Below are 21,162 nucleotides of genomic sequence, written 5' to 3' on the forward strand. Positions count from 1 at the left end.
CACACACACACACAAATACAACAGTGTGTGGCTTCGGTACCTGTGCAGATGAAGAACTTGGACTCTCCGACACTTAACTCCACTTTGTTCAAGGATATGGACACTTGTAGTGCGGCTGTATTAGAGAACAAAGAAGGGATGGGGAAAGACAGAATGAGAAAGAATAACATTGATTAGTTGTTAGTCTTAAAAATACAAAACGCATCATTTTATGACATGACTGGAGAGGCATCATACAAAATGACTTTCAAAAAGTCAGCTTCTTTGTCATTGTGGCTCATTTCCTTCCTTGTGTCATTTTCTTTTTTACTATCTGAGGACCACTCCCTATTGTATGTCACCATATAATAGGGATGCAAATATCCTTAAAATAACACAGCTATTGTGAGCACAAGACACATTGTCCCTTCTGAAAAGAATATATATATATATACAGTGGTGCTCAAAAGTTTACATACACATGCTTAAGTGGACTAAAAAGAGGAATAAAAAAATCATGTTTTGGAAATTATTTTAATACCAAATTAAAAAATGAGGTAAAATCCAACCTTTAAGGACACCAATTTTCTTTGTGAATGAATAACGTATTGTAAATAATAAATGTTCTATTAAATACAGGGTCATAAGTATACATACCCTATGTTAAATTCCCATAGAGGCAGGCAGATTTTATTATTAAAGGCAGTATTTCCTGGATTCAGGATATTAGATCGATAAAGTTCCCTTGGCCTTTAGAATTAAAATAGCCCCACATCCTCACATACTCTTCACCATGCTTAGAGATAGGCATGGGATACTTTCTATAAAATCATCTCTCAATGCAAATCAAACCCGGTATTAGTCTAACTGAAATAAAACCATGCCTATCTCTAAGCATGGTGAAGAGTATGTGATGATGTGGGCATTTTAATTTAAAGGCAAGGGAACTTTATCAGGATGCTAATATCCTGAATCCAGGAAATAACTGGCCTTTTAATAAAAAAATCGCCTGCCTCTATGGGAATTTAACCTAGGGGTATGATATATTATGACCCGTATTTTAAATAAGAACATTTATTTATTTACAAACGTTATTCATTCAAAGAAAATTGGTGTCCTTAAGGTTGGATTTTACCTCATTTTTAATTTAGGTATTAAAATAAATTCAAACACTGATTTTTTTATTCCCTTTTTAGTCAACTTAAGCATGTGTATGTAAACTTTTGAGCACCACTGTATATACACACTGTATATGTTTATGTAAACTTTAACTGTTTTCAAATTCCTGTTTAACAGAACAGCGGAGCTATTTCTCCTTGCAAAAATTGTTTTTGCTTGATACCTTCTATTATGCACATGGCTGATTGTGACAAGCTTGTCAGTCATTTTCCCAATGTATGGAATCCTTTCAGCCTGAGGTAATGCTGTTTGCAGTTAGCACTCTGGACGATGGTATACGCGGTGAACAACAGTGAGGCGGGAATTTAAGAAGCTGTGAAATAGAGATCAGTAAATAACTGCTGGTATTTTCCTGTGTTTTGTCAGGTTATTTTACATCCTGGATAACAAATTGAGAGCCTATCACACTCAAGTACAAAAAAAAAGCTAAGCGGAAATGTAGCTGGAAGTTAAGCTCCACCTTAATGACACAGTAAAATGGACAAAAACCAAGCAGTCTTGCAGACTCAAGGTACAATCAAAGACTTTTTTCTGTGCTGCTCTATTGTAAGTGCCACTATAAGCGCTGTAACGCCACATAATGGGGGCTCCTGAATAAGAGAGTGGCTCGATCTCGCCTGACATGAATTTATTCATCTGGCAGAAAGAGGAAAAAATGCAGGAGAAGACTTGTAGCGAAGAAAAAAGCGAAAGAACAAAAGTGAATCAGACAAAAAAGGGAGTGTCTGAATAGCAGCAGGGCAAGCTGGAGCTGAGAATGCATCGTGATGTTTAATCATGTGATGAGTATTGACTGGCAACTCAGCGGGGAGAAGGTCATTTTTAGGCCAGAGCCTGGGAGTCTCGCTACAGCACACTGAGTGAAGCGAGATATTCGAAGAGCCTGTCATATCTGTGGTCCTCATTCTTTACCCTTAGAGCTGCAAGTCTAGATAGGATCAAACACACACATTCACACACATGCTGTATAATACAAATGGATGTTATTTCTATCTACAAAGCTGGAAACTTAACAGCGGAGTTCAGGGTGCATGTCAATATTTGAGGAAATGATGAAATGATTATCTGCGGCTTCTGGGGGGTGCAGCTAACAGCAGCTGATGATCATGGCATACTTGAAATTAGTGGACTTCTTCATTTTGTATGAGCAGGAAATAGAATTCCAATACTTGGGGCTACTGCTGCTCATTTAGAGTCATTTAAATGTAAAAAAATAAAAAATAAGTTTAGATATTTTAGGTGTTCCTGGAGCCGCTTCACCACCATCTGCAATTAGCACGCAGCTCTTTGGGACAGTACTGTCCACAAACAGCACACTTACATTATTTAATTCAAACACACTATGTAATCCAAACCTGCTTAGAGGTAGTATGCAGTATGGAGCTGAGAAATAGCTACTATCTACAAACATACTGTACACAATTGTACTGTGGTGGTTCACAGTAATGCAAATACTGCTCTGGGGTTGATTAATCATGTCTATTTAACCCGGTGCCCTTTCACACCGCCTGCCTCTGACTTAAGGCAAATTCCTATCAATGCTGCAAGTAGGTTAACGGTTTTCAATTATTAATTGATTGCGGCCTGTTAATGCTGTATGTGATTGATCACGTAATAAGTCCCTCACAAAAGCCAGCAGGCAAAAGAAAAATGGGCCTTTTTTCTGTGCTGCCGAAGTCATTGTTGTGAATCATATAATTAAGTTCAACCTGGAAAATATAACCGTTCAGTTGGCATTTTTAAGCTACACCGAAGTCCCTGCAGCGAATATACATTGGCATTTTAATGAGAATTCTGACTGGATTGGAAATATGACACAGGAGAATTTGTTTATTTAAGCTGTCTCGCCTTCTGGGGACACAAAGAGACATACTAATTATATCCATTTTCAGAAATTGAATGTTTTTAGCTGCGTTCACCTGCTTATTACAGAGCTTGGGTCAATATGTTATGAGCATGGTAGCAATTATCAGCTCCAATTATTAGCTCCTCTGAGAAACGTCGGTGTCCAGGAAAAAAGACAACAGACAAAACCATTGATCGCCATTTGCAGTGTGTCTGAGAGGGTCGATACCATACATGACTTGCCAGTTTGTCTAACAACGTTGAGACATGAATAATTCCAGCATCAATTTTAAAATCTCAACCAAAAGAGGCTAGACTTTGCCCAGAAAGTTGTTGATTCAAATCATGTAACTGATTGGCATCATTGTTTTGGTTTAAGGTCTAAAACTGGACTGTACTGTTCAGCATCATTTCCAGCGGAAACAGCCAGCAATTTTCAGCCAAAGTGCTCTGAACTAACCCACCTACCCAGCACCAAATGGCACATAGACAAAGTTGTGTGGACAAAGGTGAACATAGTGGAGGACTTAGCAGCTAAAAAGCCAGATTTTCCCCTCAGGAGTTGTTGAACACCAAAAAAGGGCTTAAAGGAGAGTGAACATTGGACTCAGATTAGCCAGGTGGTGAGAATCTTCCGGAAGAAAAGAAAAGAAAAAGTTGAAAACTTAGCCTTGTGATACAAAAAAAGGATCATGTAAGTCTTTATGAGAAACTTACTTAAAATAATGACTTAGTATTTTGAAATAATGACTTTGTATCCCAAAAAAATGAGACACCTTCTCAAAACATGCCAAGTCATTATCCCAAGATATATCTCGAGAAGGCTTCTCAATATGATGAGAAATCTCATTTTTGTTAACTGGGCTTCCACAGTAACGCAACTCTTCATATACTATAATATAAGAAAGACTTTGTTGTCCCTGTGGGAAATTTTCCTTGGACATCACAGTGTCTGCAGTATAAAATCACAGCAAAACAAAAACAACAAACAACAAGAATTTGTGATATGTGTAACAATTCCAGATATCCCTGTATGTCCAGTTTGGCAAAAGCCTACAGTGAATTTGCAACCATTTTAAGTTGCCTTACATTGCTGTCAGTCTGTAAAACTCACCAGTTTTATGTGTCTTTTGCGTAACAATGCCAAAATCATTACATACCTTCAATTTAAGGTCAATAGAGGAAGAAGTGCTGACTGCGCTGGCCTGATGACATGATTTAGCAACATTTGGACCCAGTGCAATAATGTAGAGAACTTGCCAAAATTTAAGTCAGTGTGACAACACAGAGTCATTTAGCAGCAGGCTAAATCCAATGTTGAATGGCACATTGTCCAATCAGCTGGCAGGGAGAGAGAGACACCGTGCTCCGGTGCTAAAAAAAAAAGCCCCATTAAAGCCATGGCTAAATAATATGCACCACAGAGAACGTGCCTTTATTCATACATGTTATAGCGTGTAGGGGTTTATGTGTACTGTATTTCTGTGTGGGTGGGAGGCTATGTGAGTGTGTTTTTGTCAGTGTGTAAATGTATTAGGCACATAGAGCAGATATCCCCTCAGGCAAAAAAAAAAATGTTCTGCTTTAATTGTCTGTGATTTTGTGGAGGAGTTGAAGGGAATTCTTCCCTTGAACCACAGCGACGGAGAGAGTGAGACAAAGACAAGAGGTGAAAGAGTGGGTAGAGCAAGAGCAAAAGAAGGAAGATAAAATACTAATTACTATGTTTTGTATTCACCCAATTCTGTGTGTCTTGTGCATTTCTTCAAAGGTGTTAGCTAAGGCGGGAAAAAACTATTTCCAGTAAGAAATTAGCTTCAAAAATAGTCAACATTCTTTAAAACGGCAAACTCTCAGGTGCGCAGTGGCACCAGGTACCTGAGGGAGATATTTGTTATTATTTTGTAGTTATGGTCATTATTTCTATTGGTTATGATTAAATTGTACTTCCAATTAAATTATTGTTTTATTTATATAGCCCCAAATCAAAAATGTGTCTCAAAGGGCTTCTTTCCTTAGATCCTAGAAAAATGTTGATGAGAGAAGACAAAAGCTCCTCTGCACATGCTAATTGCTGAGATCTGGAAAAACAACTACATCATTACAATGAGGTCAGATTGGGCAAAAAGAAAAACAAGCGCTCACATGACCAGCCAGGTTGTGAAACAGATTACCTAAACCACTTCATTTGAAGGTAAAATGAAAATGGTGATGAATGATATTTTATGTATTTTACATTATGGTAGATGCTATTTCCCTTTGTGTTACTTCTCCTGTTCAGTTACCAGTTACAGACCTTTGATCAATTAACAAATTAACAAATCAGCTGCTTAATTTGACTGGACGAGCCATTATTTACATCCTTCATTTACAAGTGCCATTTTTAAAGGTTAAATGAATGCTTACGTAATTGAATTACTAATTTATGTCAGTCGGTGAATCCAAGTTCCAATAATTATACAAACGGGCATAAAAACCTTCCAAAGTAACAGAATCATTATTCTGGCTTTTACATGAAGCATTGAATGCTGGGAAATTGTATTTTGACATTAACCAAAAAGAGATCAGAGAAATATTTGAAAGGATGTGAGGAGTAAATTATGTTTCATAACAAAAGACAACATTTTCAAAATTCTGCACCCAGTGTTGGTGTTTGATATTACAGTATCAGGACGTTTGTTTTACATAGTAAAGAAAGCTCTTGTGAATCAGTTATTGCCAAGTTTGCCTATGGTCTGTCAAAGCATTGCCCCAGTCCCCAGTCCTAATTATCTGTCTGGCTGCATAACAAGCCTGTTTTCATGCTGGAGAGGAGGAGAGTGCTGGTTTTACTCAGCCAACCATATCCAATTGTGCCGACATACGGTATCAGGCCATGTGTTCAGTCTCAGGCACAACCCACAGCTACCTAGCTTCTCCCTCTCTTGCACACTTTCTCTGTATCTCTGCTTTTCGCTCACCAACTGCTTTGAGATTTATGTCTCCTACCTTAAGCCTCTTATGCCTCAGGCTACAGTGGCCGCTCACTATATCCCAAAACCACACACACACACACACACACACACACACACACACACACAGAATCATTCACTCTCACGTGTGCAGCAACATGCAAATACACAGATGTTTTGTTTTAGACAGATGTGAAATGTTTTCCTAATTAATAAGAATAAGAAACTTATCTAGCAGGTGGCTAAATGACAAAGTTGTTCTCTCTTTTCTTTTGCAGATAGAAAAAAGTATTATTACCAAGGCCAGTAATAATATAAGATACAAAATAAGCATACACACTTTGAAGGGTTCGTTGCACTATGCAAGTCTGTTTTTGGCATTTGTGGCTCATCGTATCAGTAGATTTGAGAAGTCACACTCAGTAAATGAATCAAATCAGCCTCAAGGAAAAGAACATTTCAAAATATGACTTCACGAAAGTTCATCAAAGAACTTTACCTTTCAATCAAAAGTAACAATGTGACAATGCAAAGACACATTTCACCTGTCTTTGTGGGTCATAACTTGATGAAATTACTTTAAGATGGTAATATTTGGATAACTATTATATTAATAAAAACTAAATGTCCTTAGATCAGTGATGGGCCGGTGTTGTTAATGTGAAACAAAAATTAGGGGTCGTTGGGGTTTCAGAGAAATGGAAGAAACCAACATGTATGAGTACTTGGGGGAACCTTTAGGGGTTCTTCATACTGTAACTATTTAATAATCACATAGAGCCCTTAAATAACCCTGTCATAAATTGCCTTGAACCATGTAATACATGCTCTTGAAGATTCTCTACCCTCACCGCTCATACGTTGGACTCTCAATATAGTAGATTAGGAATGGGAAATGATTGATGGATTTGTTGTAATCTATCCAATGTTTTCCATTTTAAGCTTCTTAAGAAATCATGAAGCCTTCTGGGGTGCAGTTACCCAAAGAAAAACATGAAAAACATTGCATAGTGAGTTAAAAGGCAATCTTTTCAGCTCCAGAATGAACCGATTATTTGACCATTGTCAATGACACCAATCGCCCTCTATATCCACGAGTTAAACGGCTGCCCTTTGGCTGCAGATACAGGGCTCTGAGGTGTAGAAGGAATTGTTTTGGCAGAAGTTTTGTCCCTTCTGTCCTAGCATTGCTGAACAAACTATCTTGTGGACTTTAATAGATCTGGTGTTGTTGTCGTAAATGTGGTTGTTTCTATGTGTGTACTTGTCTTTATGTAACCTGTTGATGTATTTGTCCATGCATATTGCTATGTGGATGAAACAGACTGTGAAAACAAATCTCCTATATAAATATCTATCTATCTATCTATCTATCTATCTTACTAATGACAATGCTTTTATTAAAACAACAGTGTGAAGTTGTTTTACAGTCAATCTAAGAAGCTGTAGGACAATAAAAGTTATAGATTCCTAAAGGACCGTTCTGTCAACAAATCAAACACTAAATCTATTGAACGCCAGTCAAACAATTGAGGCAGTATCGGAGGGCAGATGGGTTGCAAGAAGGGAAAAAGCTGAGCTCCAAGTAGTAATGCAATCATCAGTCATGAAAGAAATAAGGGGGGTTAACTGCCAGAGCTCCAATATTGGCTTTCAATTGCTACCTTGAAATCAGAACTTCTTCATGTCAAAGGTGCTGGTATGTGTGGGGACGCGATTCCCCAAATGACCCCTAATTTAGTGTGCACAGGGAGCACACACACAGGCACGCAGACATGCAAATTCACAAAGTAGAGTCCAATATGTAAAAAAGTAACCATAAAAACATTCATAGACATTCTACAGTCCCACAAAGAGAGCCAAGACTCCAGTATGACCTGGGGATTGTCTCATAACCTCTGTCTTCTTTATCCTCCACCACCGAGACAGTTTCTATCCTAGATGGACCACAAACTGGAGTATCACACTGTGATAGAGTAAATCCCATTTGTTTGGATGTTGTGTTCATATTTATAGAAACGTAAGAAAAATGGTGCTCCAATGGAAATTATCCAGAAGCTTTGACCATTTCTTTGCTTTTTTTCCTATTCTTTCTTTTTCTCTTTGCACTTCTGAGTCCTGTGTCTAATCTGTTAAAAAAGTCTTAATTTCTTCTTATCTCTCTCACCCTACCACTTCTGTTTCTCAGTTTCTCCTCTTTTTATCCCTCCTGTCTCCCTGTGTCCTCAGGCTGCAACCTGCTTTCTGCATACGCCAACATCAGCGAGTGTGGTTTTCTGCATACGCCAACATCAGCAAGCAGCTGAGAGAATACAATAAATCCAGGAACGTCGCTCAGACAGGATGATTTGCTTCACAATGCCCTACATTTACACTTCAATTCTTTCCCATACAGCCGCTCTCTCTCTCTCTCTCTCTCTCTCTCTCTCTCTCTCTCAAGACTGGGGATAATATTCATACTTTACCAAGATGTGCTATGTGGAAAAAGAATCTGCCTCTTCTTACAGTAATACAGTACATTAATACTGCAACTCTACTTGAGTTATCCCACTTTTATGTTCAAAAACTTATAAAGGACTACATTTACAACAATGCAGAACTCAAAATAAAAGGCATCCATTCATCCCTTTGCCAATATATCAGCCTCAAATGCTAATAAAGTGTTGACCAGGTGTTAGCTTGTAAAATAACAGAATAGAATAAGTGGAGCAGCGCTGACAGTGTTAATGAGTTGCCTGCGCTGCCTCTGTTTCCAAAAATTGTGGCAGTTTCATCTAATAAGGTCATCCATCAAGACAAAAAGGTTCCCGTCAAATAATTATGGTAATGAACCCAATTAAAATGACCGGCCATTTTTTCTGAATACAGACTAGCTAAGCTAATTTAATATATATGTATATATGAAAATGTCCTTTTTTTGTCAGAGGTTAACAAAAAAGGACATTTTCAGATGATAGGTTACTGTCATCCACATATGTGGCATTAGACTTCACCATCATTGTAGCATCTTAGTCAGGGACATTCTTTCTGTTTCTAGCAGGTACACATTGTTCCGAGCAGTAGCTGAGAGCTGGTTTAAAAGGCTGCAACAGATTCTCATGAAAGCTGCACCTGTGTCTCACATTTTCTGCACGTAGTCTGGAAATACATCAGTCACACCAATAATAGTCTGGAGCAGACAGAGTTGGAGTCAGAGTGTTCTTTCTGCGTCATAAGAATGGACTCAAGCAGAGGTGGGCAAGAAGTTTTGCTTATAATGATTCCAGAAATTCAAAATGTCCTGGCGTACATAAATATATAAAACATTGATCTGGTGAACAGGCCGGTGGAGCACAGCGGATTATTTCACAGGCCCTCCATAAGCACACGGAGATATGCGAACCCACATGTGAGGCTTTTCCACGTCTGTGGGAGGAGATGACTCGATTGAGTTCGGCAAGGAGTGATTCAGTAATAAAACCAAAAGGCCTTGGAGACGGTTTCCGACTTCCAAGGCGCTGCTGAGGGAAGTCTTGTAGGTTGCGGGAGAGTGAAGGTCCAACATTTATAAGCAGCAGACAGATGAGCAATGTAGTTTGAGTGTGGAGAGGTTGATAGAAAAAAAGTCAAAATGAATACTCATTACTTTGACATGAAAGAGTGCCTACGGTATCAAATCCTGTCTACTAATGTGTCTTATTTTGCCATCTTTGAAGATAAATGGCAGTTTCAGGCCATACAATCAAATAAAGGAAAATGCAAATAGAGGATGAGTGCCATGACTAGGCATAGAAGCCTCAAACACCAAGAATTATTGTAAGCTACTGTCAGTAGAAAGAGCCCTCCAGTAAAGGCATGTAGGTGTTTTGTCCGTCAGATTTACTTAAAGCAAGAAAACGGTTTGCCGTTGACAACGCTCTCCCACAATACTTCACTCCTTCTCATCACTGTTCCCTCTCCAAGACAGAGGCAGGGGCAAATAAAAATAGAAGTAATCTATTTCTTTGTTCAGCCATTCTCCTCCGCCAGCTGTTTGCGTGGGGATAAAGCCATTTATGAACACTTTTAGCAAAAACAAATCCCAATAATTATGTTTCTGGTTAACTAATGTGAGCTTGTCATTGCAACAGAACAGTGTGTGGTGTAGAAAGGGCAACCACAGATGTGGTGATTGGGTAGAAAATACTTCAGTGGTTACTGTGGGTGGGAGACCAGTTGCTTGCAGACTTGTGCTGCTTGTCACACTGGGAGCTAAATCTTTAACAACTCCTAATTATCGCAACATTTGAACATTCAAATGGGACTTGGTAAGTAGCTTTGTGGGTGAGAAAGAAGTTGAACAAGTAAACATGCAGAATAAGTCTTGATTAAAGTACATTTTCCAGTAAGAGCAACATAATTTCAAGGGACTTGGTTGCACTTTAGTCACAAAGGGGGCCACAGCTTTCGATTTGATGTGCACTTCGACTTCATCTGCACTGACGACCTGAGAAAGAGCACAGAATTCAAACTCATTTTTATGGGGCAAAGGGTTAGGAGCAGATGACTGGAGCGTGATGTTCCATAAGAGCTCTTGTCACTGCTTTTTCCCTCTTGCAATAACATGAAACTTTTTTGTTTCTGCAGTTTAAACTTATATCGTCTCACTACTCAAACAACAGCTCAAGCAGAAGCCCTGAACAAAAAGCAAAGATTTACAATACTGCTGTCTCCTGGCACAAGATATACACAATTGTGTTTCATCCCCAGCTGGGAGCTACTCCCTTTTCTTTGAGCAGAGACTCTTATTTGGTTTCAGCTGGCTAGTCAAACTCACTTTGACAATATGCAATTCTGCCAGTCAGATAGCCGCAAAAGTACAACTGTAAATTTGCAACAAACAATTGGACTGTTGCAGCATTAGACTACAAAAAACCCACTTGAAAACATATAAAAGCAGCATCTTCAACAGTAGTACAACTACACATGTACAGCATAGTTTTGATGTGTGTAATGGACATGTACATCTAAGCAGTTAGAAGCCTCACTAAGCCAAAATATCTCCAAACATTTCTCCATGTGAAATGTTCCATATTCAGAAAAGCCAAAAAAAAAACAGTGTAAAGCATCAAATTGATCACCAAGGGGTGCCTGTAAAGACTTTAATCTTACTTCTCATTTCATGCATGCTAGTGAATGACAAGAAACATGTTCTTTTTTTTCTGTGGCCAAGTGATCATTGCCGTGGGGATTGAAATGGCACGGTGGTGGGCTGATTATTCTCCTGCCACATCCTGCCGGTGCCTGTGACATGGCCATTATCTCAGGCCTGCGGATTAATTCAGTCACAAAGGAAAGGCCAGTGGCTCCTGCCAGGCCTGAAAGGAGACTATAGGGAATAATGCAAGGGAGAGTGGGGCAAGGTACAAACGTCTTCTTTGGCCTTTCAGCAATGAAATTCAAAGGTTTAAGGTCAACAGCCTCCCTAATTGCGAGGGTATGTCTCATGACAATATCGGTGCAGACCATTAAAGCTGGAATTCCCTGCTAAATTAAATTCTCTGCATTGTAAACCGAATCACACTCATTTTCTAAATTCTGCTACAGAACGCGATAATGCCGGGCGCCCCATTTAAGAGTGAAATGGATTTGACTCTAAATCCCGATCACATTGAACTGGTAATGAATACTCACCGAGAAGAAGGCAGGATTTGATGTGTTTGCAGAACGAGTCTTGCAGCTGTATGCTTTTGAATTGAATTTCAAATTTCATACAGATCACATGGCTGTGAAAGTGCAGCAATGAAATACAATGTATAGCATGACATGTGCAGTAAATTACCAAATTGAGGCATACTTTCATGAATCCACTAATAATAAGTAAAACGTCTTTAAAGAACAAGTCTAACATTGAGGATCATTTTTTTCAACAACCTCACTGTCTTTTCTGATCTGAAGTCCAGTGCTTCAAACCTTTATTATTCACTTTCCAACTTGTCCTATTCCTCCTACTCCAACACACTTTTGTATTTCTACTTCCCTTTCTACCTATCACCCTTAATTTTAACCAAGCAAGAGCCTTTCATCTTTCCCTTTTCTTGTTTCATTGTGCAATGAATTGCCTGTTCACCTTTACTGATTCCTTTTGGAAATCATGTCTTTCTGTTGTTCACTCCCCCTCTCACTAACTCACTCTCTCTCTCGCTCTGACAGTTTCGGGGTTGCCCATGCGGCGCTCTTGACAGAAGCTGCCACCAACTGTCACCGTGGCGCCAGCCAACCAGGGATTTAGGATGCCAGGACTAGCACCATTGAGTCAAACCAAACCAGTATAAATGAAACCAGATTGTATGTTCTCCCCATGTTTGCGTGGGTTTCCTTCGGGTGCTCCGGTTTACCCCATATGCACTAGGTTCTCCAGTCAGTACCCTTGATCAAGGCACTGGCTCAGATCTGGAGTTGGTCCCCGGGCGCTGTTAATGGCTGACCACTGCTCCATGAGGGATAGGGTAAATGCAGAGAATGAATTTTGCTACCTGTATGTGACAACCAACACTAGTTGATATTGTTGATTTCATGACATTTAACCAAATAGCTGTTGAGATATTTCAGTCGTGACCAAAGTGGAGGATGCACAGACTGAGATTGCCATCCCTAAAACTATGCTAAAGAGTAGTATGTGCACACAGCATTTAACAAAGGGTAAAACATGCCTTAGTCTCCAGACCTTTATCGGGACTGATAAAGGGATCCATTATGTTAATGGATAATTTACAACCACCATGAAAAAATGCTCATGTAACTGCAGTGACTCAGAAGAGCACCATAAATCTGGTCAGTATAAGCTGGCATACTGAACATGGGAACACTCTTGGACATTGCAGTACATTTTTTAAAAGCCCTAAGTGAGTATCCATTGATTAGCCTTTATTTATTCAAAGGTTTTTTTTCTAGGCATATTCCTCTGCACTGCGCCTTATTGCTTACCGCTACATTCAGACATGAGAGCTGCCTGTTAGATGCAGACAAAGCTGCAAAAAGGTATGCACAACATATTCTATATTTAAACCAAATACCACTTTCATGTAGAATAGGTGTTTGTGATACCAGTTAGAAACTTAATTGGTTGTGGGAGACTGGCTTCTCCTGTGGTGTGGCTAAAGGTCAAGTCATTATTCAATCTGATGCTGAAGTCTTTGAAAATAAGCAGACTTTAAATGGGAAATAGGAAATGTTGAAGGCAACGAAAACCTATTGATTGGTAGTATTTCTGTGTTCATAAATCATGGATGGATGGACGCATGGGCAGACAGACACACAGGCAGGCAGGTAAAAGCTTTTAGGCATTTTAGCTGTCTCTTACTATAAGTAGGTGACAGCTAGAACTAATAGGTTGACATATCCCTGTGTGTGAAGGTACAGTATGTGTGCACTGAATGATTGTTCAGCTGCGGCACTGAGTATTGCAGTAAGCACATTAAAGAAGAATCGGTCACTGAGCTCACAGGCGAGAACACCAGCCCCTCCTCCCCCCTCTCCCCAAGCTGATGGATGTTAGCGGGTGTGTATCTGTATTCATAGGCACATCTCTGCATGGCTTTCAATTAGAACTGTCAGGAACATGCACTCAGCGCCCACTGAGATAAAGGTAGGCAAACAAAATTATTTACATGGAGGGAAACCTACCTCTAAAACTAACATTCCTCCATGAAGTCTGATTCTCATTAAAACATTTAGATAGATAGATAGATAGATAGATAGATAGATGTTTATTGATCCCAAGAAAAATGGGAAATTCCTGTGTTACAGCAGCAAAATCAGTCACAAAGCACAAAATATAAATATGAATGCAATACTAGGAAAAAATATACATACATACAATATACATGAAATAATAATACGAATAAGTAAAAAGAACAAATATTTGAATATGTACAGGATGGGGGAACAATAATGTGCAACTGCTTAAATAATATGCTAAAATGTGCTAAAATGTAAATGTAAATAAACCAAATGTGCAGGTTGCATTAGTGCAGTAGTGTGGTGTCCAAAAGTCTCATCTAGCACCCAGAGATGACGTGTTAAAAAGTGTTATTGCTTGTGGTATTTTAAATTACAATTCACATTAAAACATATATATGCTACAATGACAGCCATAAGTACAAGTACAACAGTACAACATAAACATAGAAAATACAAAACACAGCAATACATCACATTCCCACACACATAAGGGCATGCTTACAGTATATCACAATCACATATGTGCACACAAACACACAGCAGTCACACATACATTACACCACAGTGAGTATTCCTGATAATTGTCGCCGCTGTAACTCAAAAGACAACATATCCCTCAGCTTTAGAATTAGCATATTCATTATTTAACTGGGGAGCAGCTGGCTAATTGGCAAATGAAATGCTTTCAATAATGTTCACATGAGAAGCAGAATTTGATTAAACTGAAACTGGGGAAAATACCGAAAAGGAAAATGAATATAAATGAGCATGTGCAAAAAAAATAATAACTTTTTGGGACATGAATAAAGTGACAGCCTGTGTCATAAGCCCTGCCATTGCGCAGATGTACCAACTTTGCTGTGTTTGTGTGCAAATAAAATGGTTTACCATCAACAGAGATGTATCAAAATGTGGCAATTACCGCAGTTTCCCATCCGGCGCAAACTAACTATCCAAAAAGAGGAAAGACTGATATTACAGTTCAGCTCTGGCTCAGGTACTCCAGTTTTTATGGACTGCCAAAGCCAACTGACTCGAGTCAGCTTTCTAAATCAGAAAGGAAGGAGGAGGGGGTCGGATGTGCTCGTAAAATTGCCCCCTCAATTCTTGTCTCCGCTCATTCAAGTTAATGACACACACTCTCAGGCCATATATCAGGGTCTGTTTGATCCTGGTCAAGGATATTAAACTTTGATGTGTTCCCGCATTTACTAGTCCTCTTCCTTCCTTTGCAGAGGACAATGCAGGGTCCATTTGATATGTGCACCCACCTGATAGCAAACAGGAAATGACTCATAAATGCAAGCCAAAGTGTTGGCACCAAGGCTGACAAGGCTTCATCCCAAAATGCTTCAAATCCATTTTGGCAATTTTAGCTACTTGTGATCCGCAATAAAAGGTGACATGTGTGTCAGCAGGGTGGCGTCAAAAGAGTGCCAGGAGAGTGAGAGCGGAGCAGCGCGATAGTGGTACAGCGGAGGAAGGGGGTGGAAAGACTGGGCGGATGTACTGTTGGGTCACAGCAGCTGAAGCTGGTGGTGGCCGTCACTACACATCACCTGGCAGCCTGCCAAGTGTTACCTGCAAAGATACATTTACTATAGCTGTTTCCCGAGGAGGACAACACTGCTAGCATTAAACCACGGTGTGCCACAGCGACTGCTGGCTTGCTGCTGGGTCACATTTCAAAAAGTTGTTGTGCTGCTGTAAGTGGTGACAGCCCGGTGCGAGAGATTTCGGGCCCTGTGACCCAGATGTTTCCTATTTTTGCAACACGTTCGGCAAGGTTTTATTGAGAAACTAAAAGCAAACAAATCAACGATTTCTTGATTGTTCCAGAGCGTTACAAATGTGTGGAAGCAGTCCATTCAAGTGCCATAGTGAGCTATATTTTCAAGCACCCTTTAATGAAAGCACTTCTCATTAGACATAACAAAGTGCTCCAGTTACTTTTGTTGCTTATTTTCCCATTTGCCACTTTGTTTTAAATTGTATGCGGTGAGTGGTGGGTGAATGTCGAGCTAGCTGACTGTGACGACCCTGTGTTGACGAATGAGCGGAGGCTGTTTCCACACAATCACTGGCAAAGGCCCATGCTAACATTCAGAGATGGAGTCCCTGCTGGGTGTGGAGAGTATGCAAATGTTTCCCCACTTTCTCCAATAGGTTTTCCTTGCTCTTTTTTCCCTTGCTGTCGGTGTTGTTGTTGAGAATAGTGTTTGTTGCCAGGATGCATGGGAGGGGGACATTGCAGGCTCCCACAGCTGCGCCACAGTGGCCTGGAGACAATGTGCATCCTGGGCTGCTCAGACGCAATGCAACAATTGTTTGAGGAAAAAAGAAAACACGAGTCAAGAGAACCCAATCTCTTCATTTCTGATTAGCATTGGAAATGAGCTGCATCATCAGGGCCTGTGGAGGGCTTCTAACCTAGAAGCCTTGTTGATAACGTGTATATCAGTGGAGCAGTGTGGGTATTTGCATGTATGCTCATGTTACTGAGCAAAAAAAAGCTTTGGCATTCTTTTAAAAGCATGACCATTTTGGGAAAATCGTGACTTCAACAGTTCCTCGCTGTCAGAACTACTACATATACTGGATACTGTTTACACTGAAGGTGCAAAAATAACTTTCACTATCAATGAAAGACAGAGTACAATTTCCCATTTCCAGTCATCCCTCGTCTCACTTCTCAGTGTTAATGAGCTGTGGTTTTGCCATCGTTATCAACAGCATAGCCTGTTTAATTATTCATACTGAGGCTGTTCTGTGTGCCACTGTTGCCTGGAATCCTTCTTTTCCCTTTGGTTTCTTTTTTGTTTTTAAGAAATATTGATAAGCTGCAGCCTAGCGGTGTGGTGAATGACAGCTTGGACAGTGGAGTTTGGTTGTTATTGGTCATATTTTTCTGCACATGCGTTTCACATTAGATACTTGGTGTCTGGGTACAGAGGCGGAATTCAATTCCCTGCTTTTCAACAAAGCATTGCTGCTGTTGATGTATAATGATGAACCGAACATATGGCTCAGAACATAAGTAGTGGCAAGTTAGGTCTATATAAGCTGGTCAAATACTTTTTGATTTTTTTTACTTTTTGTTCTTTGGCTATGAAAGGAGCCATGGACTGCAGCTATGAGGGCCATGCATATGACTGATGAATAAATAACACTGGCTACCACAGGGGAGGCCAAGATTCACAGCATTGTGAATACGCTACCTCCTTTCATGATGATCTGTCTCTAAAAACATTCCAGTACATCCTCCTCCTCCTCTTCATCCTCTTTTTCTTCCTCTCTTATACCCTCCTTTGTTTCCATAGAAACTGGGTCTTGTCCCATGAATTCTTCCCTCATAGCAGTTTCCTTCCCCACTGGATTGGCTTCAGGAAGAGTATCACTCCTTCCAAACAAGCAGCAGCAGCCTTTCCTGCAGCTTACCCTATCTAATGGGAATTTTCTTTCCGCAGAGATCCATAGGTCAAATGTCGGCAATAACATGATGCAGCTATGTGTAAGCCTGCTGTGTTACTAACTGACATAGAGGCATTGTAAGAGCTAGCGTGTATACAGTATGTTAAGTAAATCAATACAATAGAGCCTGTGTATGATTGTGGAGGCAGTAATGGAGTGGAGGTGTTGACACTGGTTGCTATTTTGCGGATCAATTGCGACCACAATACACCGGCTTTATTCTGGATTCTGTTCCTAGGCATACTAGGGAGTTGGTCTCATTTTATTTTTTTTAAAGGCTTTTTAAAGGACCTTGCAGAAAGGCAGTCTATATGTCACTGTTTAGATTGATTGATCAATTGATTTAGGACCCAGGGGTTTTTATGATGACATTGTTGTTTGAATATGAGGGAAAGTATGTTCAGGTATTTACCTGTAAGTGTCTCTGTCTGTTTGAAACCGTGCTGCTGCCACTTGCCAGGACACTCTTGTAAAAGAGATTTTTAATCTCAAGGAGTTATTTATCCTGGTTAAAAAAAGGTTTGAATGAATGAATACAGAAACTGACAGGACCGACGCAAATCAAAACCACTGCTTAACATCACTCACGCCGAAAAGAAATACTGTAGGATATTCATCATGCTGAAGCTGAATAATAATAATAGGTGCTGATAAAGCTTAAATGAACACGTGTCTTAATGCTCATCTGTATGCTGCAGGTCAATTTATATTATTTATAAATTTTTCACAATTTTTCCAAGTAGACATTTATCCCTGACTACTAATCCCTTGATTCCATTTGCCATTTCTGAAAACGATTTAGCTCCAAGAGGACTGGTTGACTTACCAATTGATGGGGAACCTTAAATTAATTAAAAGAAATCTTAATTACAATGATGGCCCAGTGCCCTTCTTCCAAAAAGAGCAACGCTCAAATTGATACAAGAATCTCGTGGGTGTATTCGAAAAAAACACACAGATCGGTTGCTCCGATGATCATTTTGCATGAGGTTGGAATAATCAATGACTGGAATGAGGCCAAAGCAAACACATGCTCAACATTCTCACCTCAGATGGTAAACAAATTCACAGTCTACGTTAAACACAGGTCAAACGTTTCCTGTTTTACTTCTTAACCCTGTTAATACTGGGGCAAGAGTCAAACTGGCTTCTGTGTTTCTACATTCTTGGGCTCCCAAGACCATGAATATGTTGGATGGGGTGTATCCTCACAGCCTACTGATCTTTGCCCACATAATTCCAGACAAATAAAATAATGTTTGTTCATGCACAGCAAACAGGACTCTTATGCCTGCATTTGGCTCCATTTCAGTGAGTTGTGGATGCACTTATTTCAGACACTTCAACAGCGTGAAACGCAAGTGCTGAATACATTTTTTTGGACATTTCAAAAACAGCACAAGGTGAGCCTGGATTATATTGCCAGTGTTTTCCATTGTGATAGAAAAAGTAAAGCAAGGCCAGTAGAGCGAGCGCATGAGGTAACCTTTTTCCCACTCATTGTTGAGGGACCATTCGATAAAATCTACTGTAATTAAGTTTATAGGCTGATTGTTGTGTATTATTTACTAAGCTGACACTTGAGGGATTGAACCATGTTATTAAAGCTTTAACCCATTTCAATTCAGCTTGTGCTAAATGAACAACAACCACAGAGATGGTTTTCCGTATTATTCTAATTTACAGGATCATGCCCACGCATTTCTTGATGGTTCTTTTGTCACAACATCTATCTGCATAAAGCCTTTCTCTTTCATCATCTGTTAGTATAATTTCATCTCGTAGTTAGGAGTACTGAAATAAATGGGAGGCTGCTTTTCAGTCAGAGAGTGCAAATGTATGTAACAAAATTGCAAAGGGGAGACACACATCTACATAACTAATATTGATTGCAAAATTAATTACTTCCTGCGTACTCGTAACTTGCTATTCTGTATGATCTGACTAACACATGGATACACAGATCACATATAAACACTGTGCAAGCATTGGAGCAATACATTTTACTGCTCAAATCTAAAGGTAAGCACTGCACACTTGAATCAGTCCTGTTTGGTGGGGCTGATCAAGATACTTCAGAGGAAGGGGCCAAAGCCAAACTTCCAAAATTAACATTCCAACCTCTCAGACCTTTAAGTGTGTCAGCAACGATAAGAGCTGTGCTGTGTGGAGATTGAGGAGGCAATTATAAAAAGCCCAACAAACAGCAGGTCGATGATGTTTTAATGGAAGCTTTAATCTTCTTAGGGGCAGATATGATGTGGCTATTGTTTTAATTGAGTCTAGTTTTGTCTCAGGTGCAAAAATCTGCTGTTTGTGTCCCTATTTGTTTTTTTAATCACAGTGCAAATAAAAAAACATAGTTTACAATTCTCTTAATAGCGCATTCAATGTTCAATCAACTATCCCAACCCACTGAAAAGATGGGAAGAATCGTTCAAAAGCACATCACTAATCAGAGCTACAAGTCCAAACAACAGGCCGCCAGCACCTAAAAAAAGGCAAGCGTGGCATATTGCTAGGCTGCTAGTGGGATGATTCAACAGAGAACGAGCCAAACCTGAGTCTGTTCCACCGCTGCCCTCTGTGAGAGAACACCAAATGTTTGGTTACGTCTGAAATATTTGAACAGATGGAGGAGAATTGTTTCTGCCAATCAACATCGCCTGAAGGTAGGCCGCCCCAATGAGCCACAGACAGGAAACAACGCCTACATCATGCTTGATTTCACATACATTGGCGTGAACACACACACACACACACACACACACACACACACACACACACACACACACACACACACACCTCCCACGTCAAACCCCTCCCTAGTAACACCCTGAGCTTCTGCACCTCCCCTAACACGAAGGAATGCAAACAACCTCTGTTTCCACTGCACTCCCCTCATTATGGCAGTTGTTTTCTCGGCAGAGCCCTCGTCTCCTTCTTTGCCATGCTCACTGGCAACCCCCCCCCAAGGTAATCAATAGATCTGCACTGAGCCGCCCAGCCGACTGGAAAGTCTTGTTGCTGAGGCTCAATGGACGTGCGGGGGCGAGTAGGGAGAATACATTAGAGCCTAGTGGCACCACTAAATCTGATGCAGCGACTGCGACTTATGCCTTGGTCTGATAGGAGGAATTTATTGGATGGGACTACCCCCCCCTGCAATGTGGGGATGAGAGGGGCTGTAAACACTGGACTCTTCTTGTAGCCTGGGAAGATAACGGTGGCAGAAGGTTATCTGCGCCGCAGCAGGAGTGATGTATGCACGACAAATACGGGAAAGTGGCGTACTATTGCGACTGCCTCCCTCTCCCTATACTCTCTCATGGCCTGATGTCCCGTGTCTTTCATCCTAACTGATCTGATCTGCTGTCGAAATCAAGATGCAAAGGTGTGTGGTTGTCGTTGTCTCAGGCGCTTTCAACAAACCGCAATCGCCCACCTCTTTTTCTCACTTTGTTCCAAATACACACCGAACATGAAGTACCTGCAACCTCAAAAGTGGCCGTAAACATAGTGGCCACAAAACTGCGCGCGCGCACGCACACACACACACACACACATACACACACACACACACACAAATCTTTTTTTGCAAACACTCTACTCTACCCCAATGGACACTCCGAGTGGCCCCTAAAACAGGCTGCTGAATACTGATTACAGCCTCTCCACTAGCTCCATCATTATCATGTCTTTAATTGGGGCCGTGTTTGTATCTTTTCCCGCTGCACAGCTCCTTAAACCTTCTGCAGGGCTCTCGGATGTGTTTACCGCTGCGCTCGGGTGACTGAAACAGTGCCCTGGCTTGGGGACAAAGGAAACAATGTCCCTGTTTAGGGCTGTTCTGCTCGGTGACAGCCCCCTGGCAAGCAAAGGCAACTTCTCTAGTGGCTGGCCTTGACTGTATGTGCTTGGGCTGAGAGCGACTGTAAGGAAGACATGATGGAGGAAGAGAATGTGCTTTCTCCGGGAAACAAGGTAAAAGCCAATGGATGTGTGACTGGATAGCGGCTTCCTGATCCTTGTGAGG

General features: G+C 40.5%; 1 protein-coding gene across 1 annotated transcript in view; it reads right to left on the bottom strand.

Moving 5' to 3' along the window:
• The window catches only part of ncam2 (neural cell adhesion molecule 2), a 369,830-nt gene that overhangs the window by 84,839 nt on the left and 263,829 nt on the right, over positions 1-21,162 (bottom strand). Inside the window, 1 exon segment of the mRNA XM_032506714.1 lies at positions 41-115. Within this exon segment, the coding sequence (XP_032362605.1) occupies positions 41-115 (75 nt within the window).

This window comes from Etheostoma spectabile, chromosome 24, assembly GCF_008692095.1.
Source record: "Etheostoma spectabile isolate EspeVRDwgs_2016 chromosome 24, UIUC_Espe_1.0, whole genome shotgun sequence".
NCBI classification, from domain to species: Eukaryota; Metazoa; Chordata; class Actinopteri; order Perciformes; family Percidae; genus Etheostoma; species Etheostoma spectabile.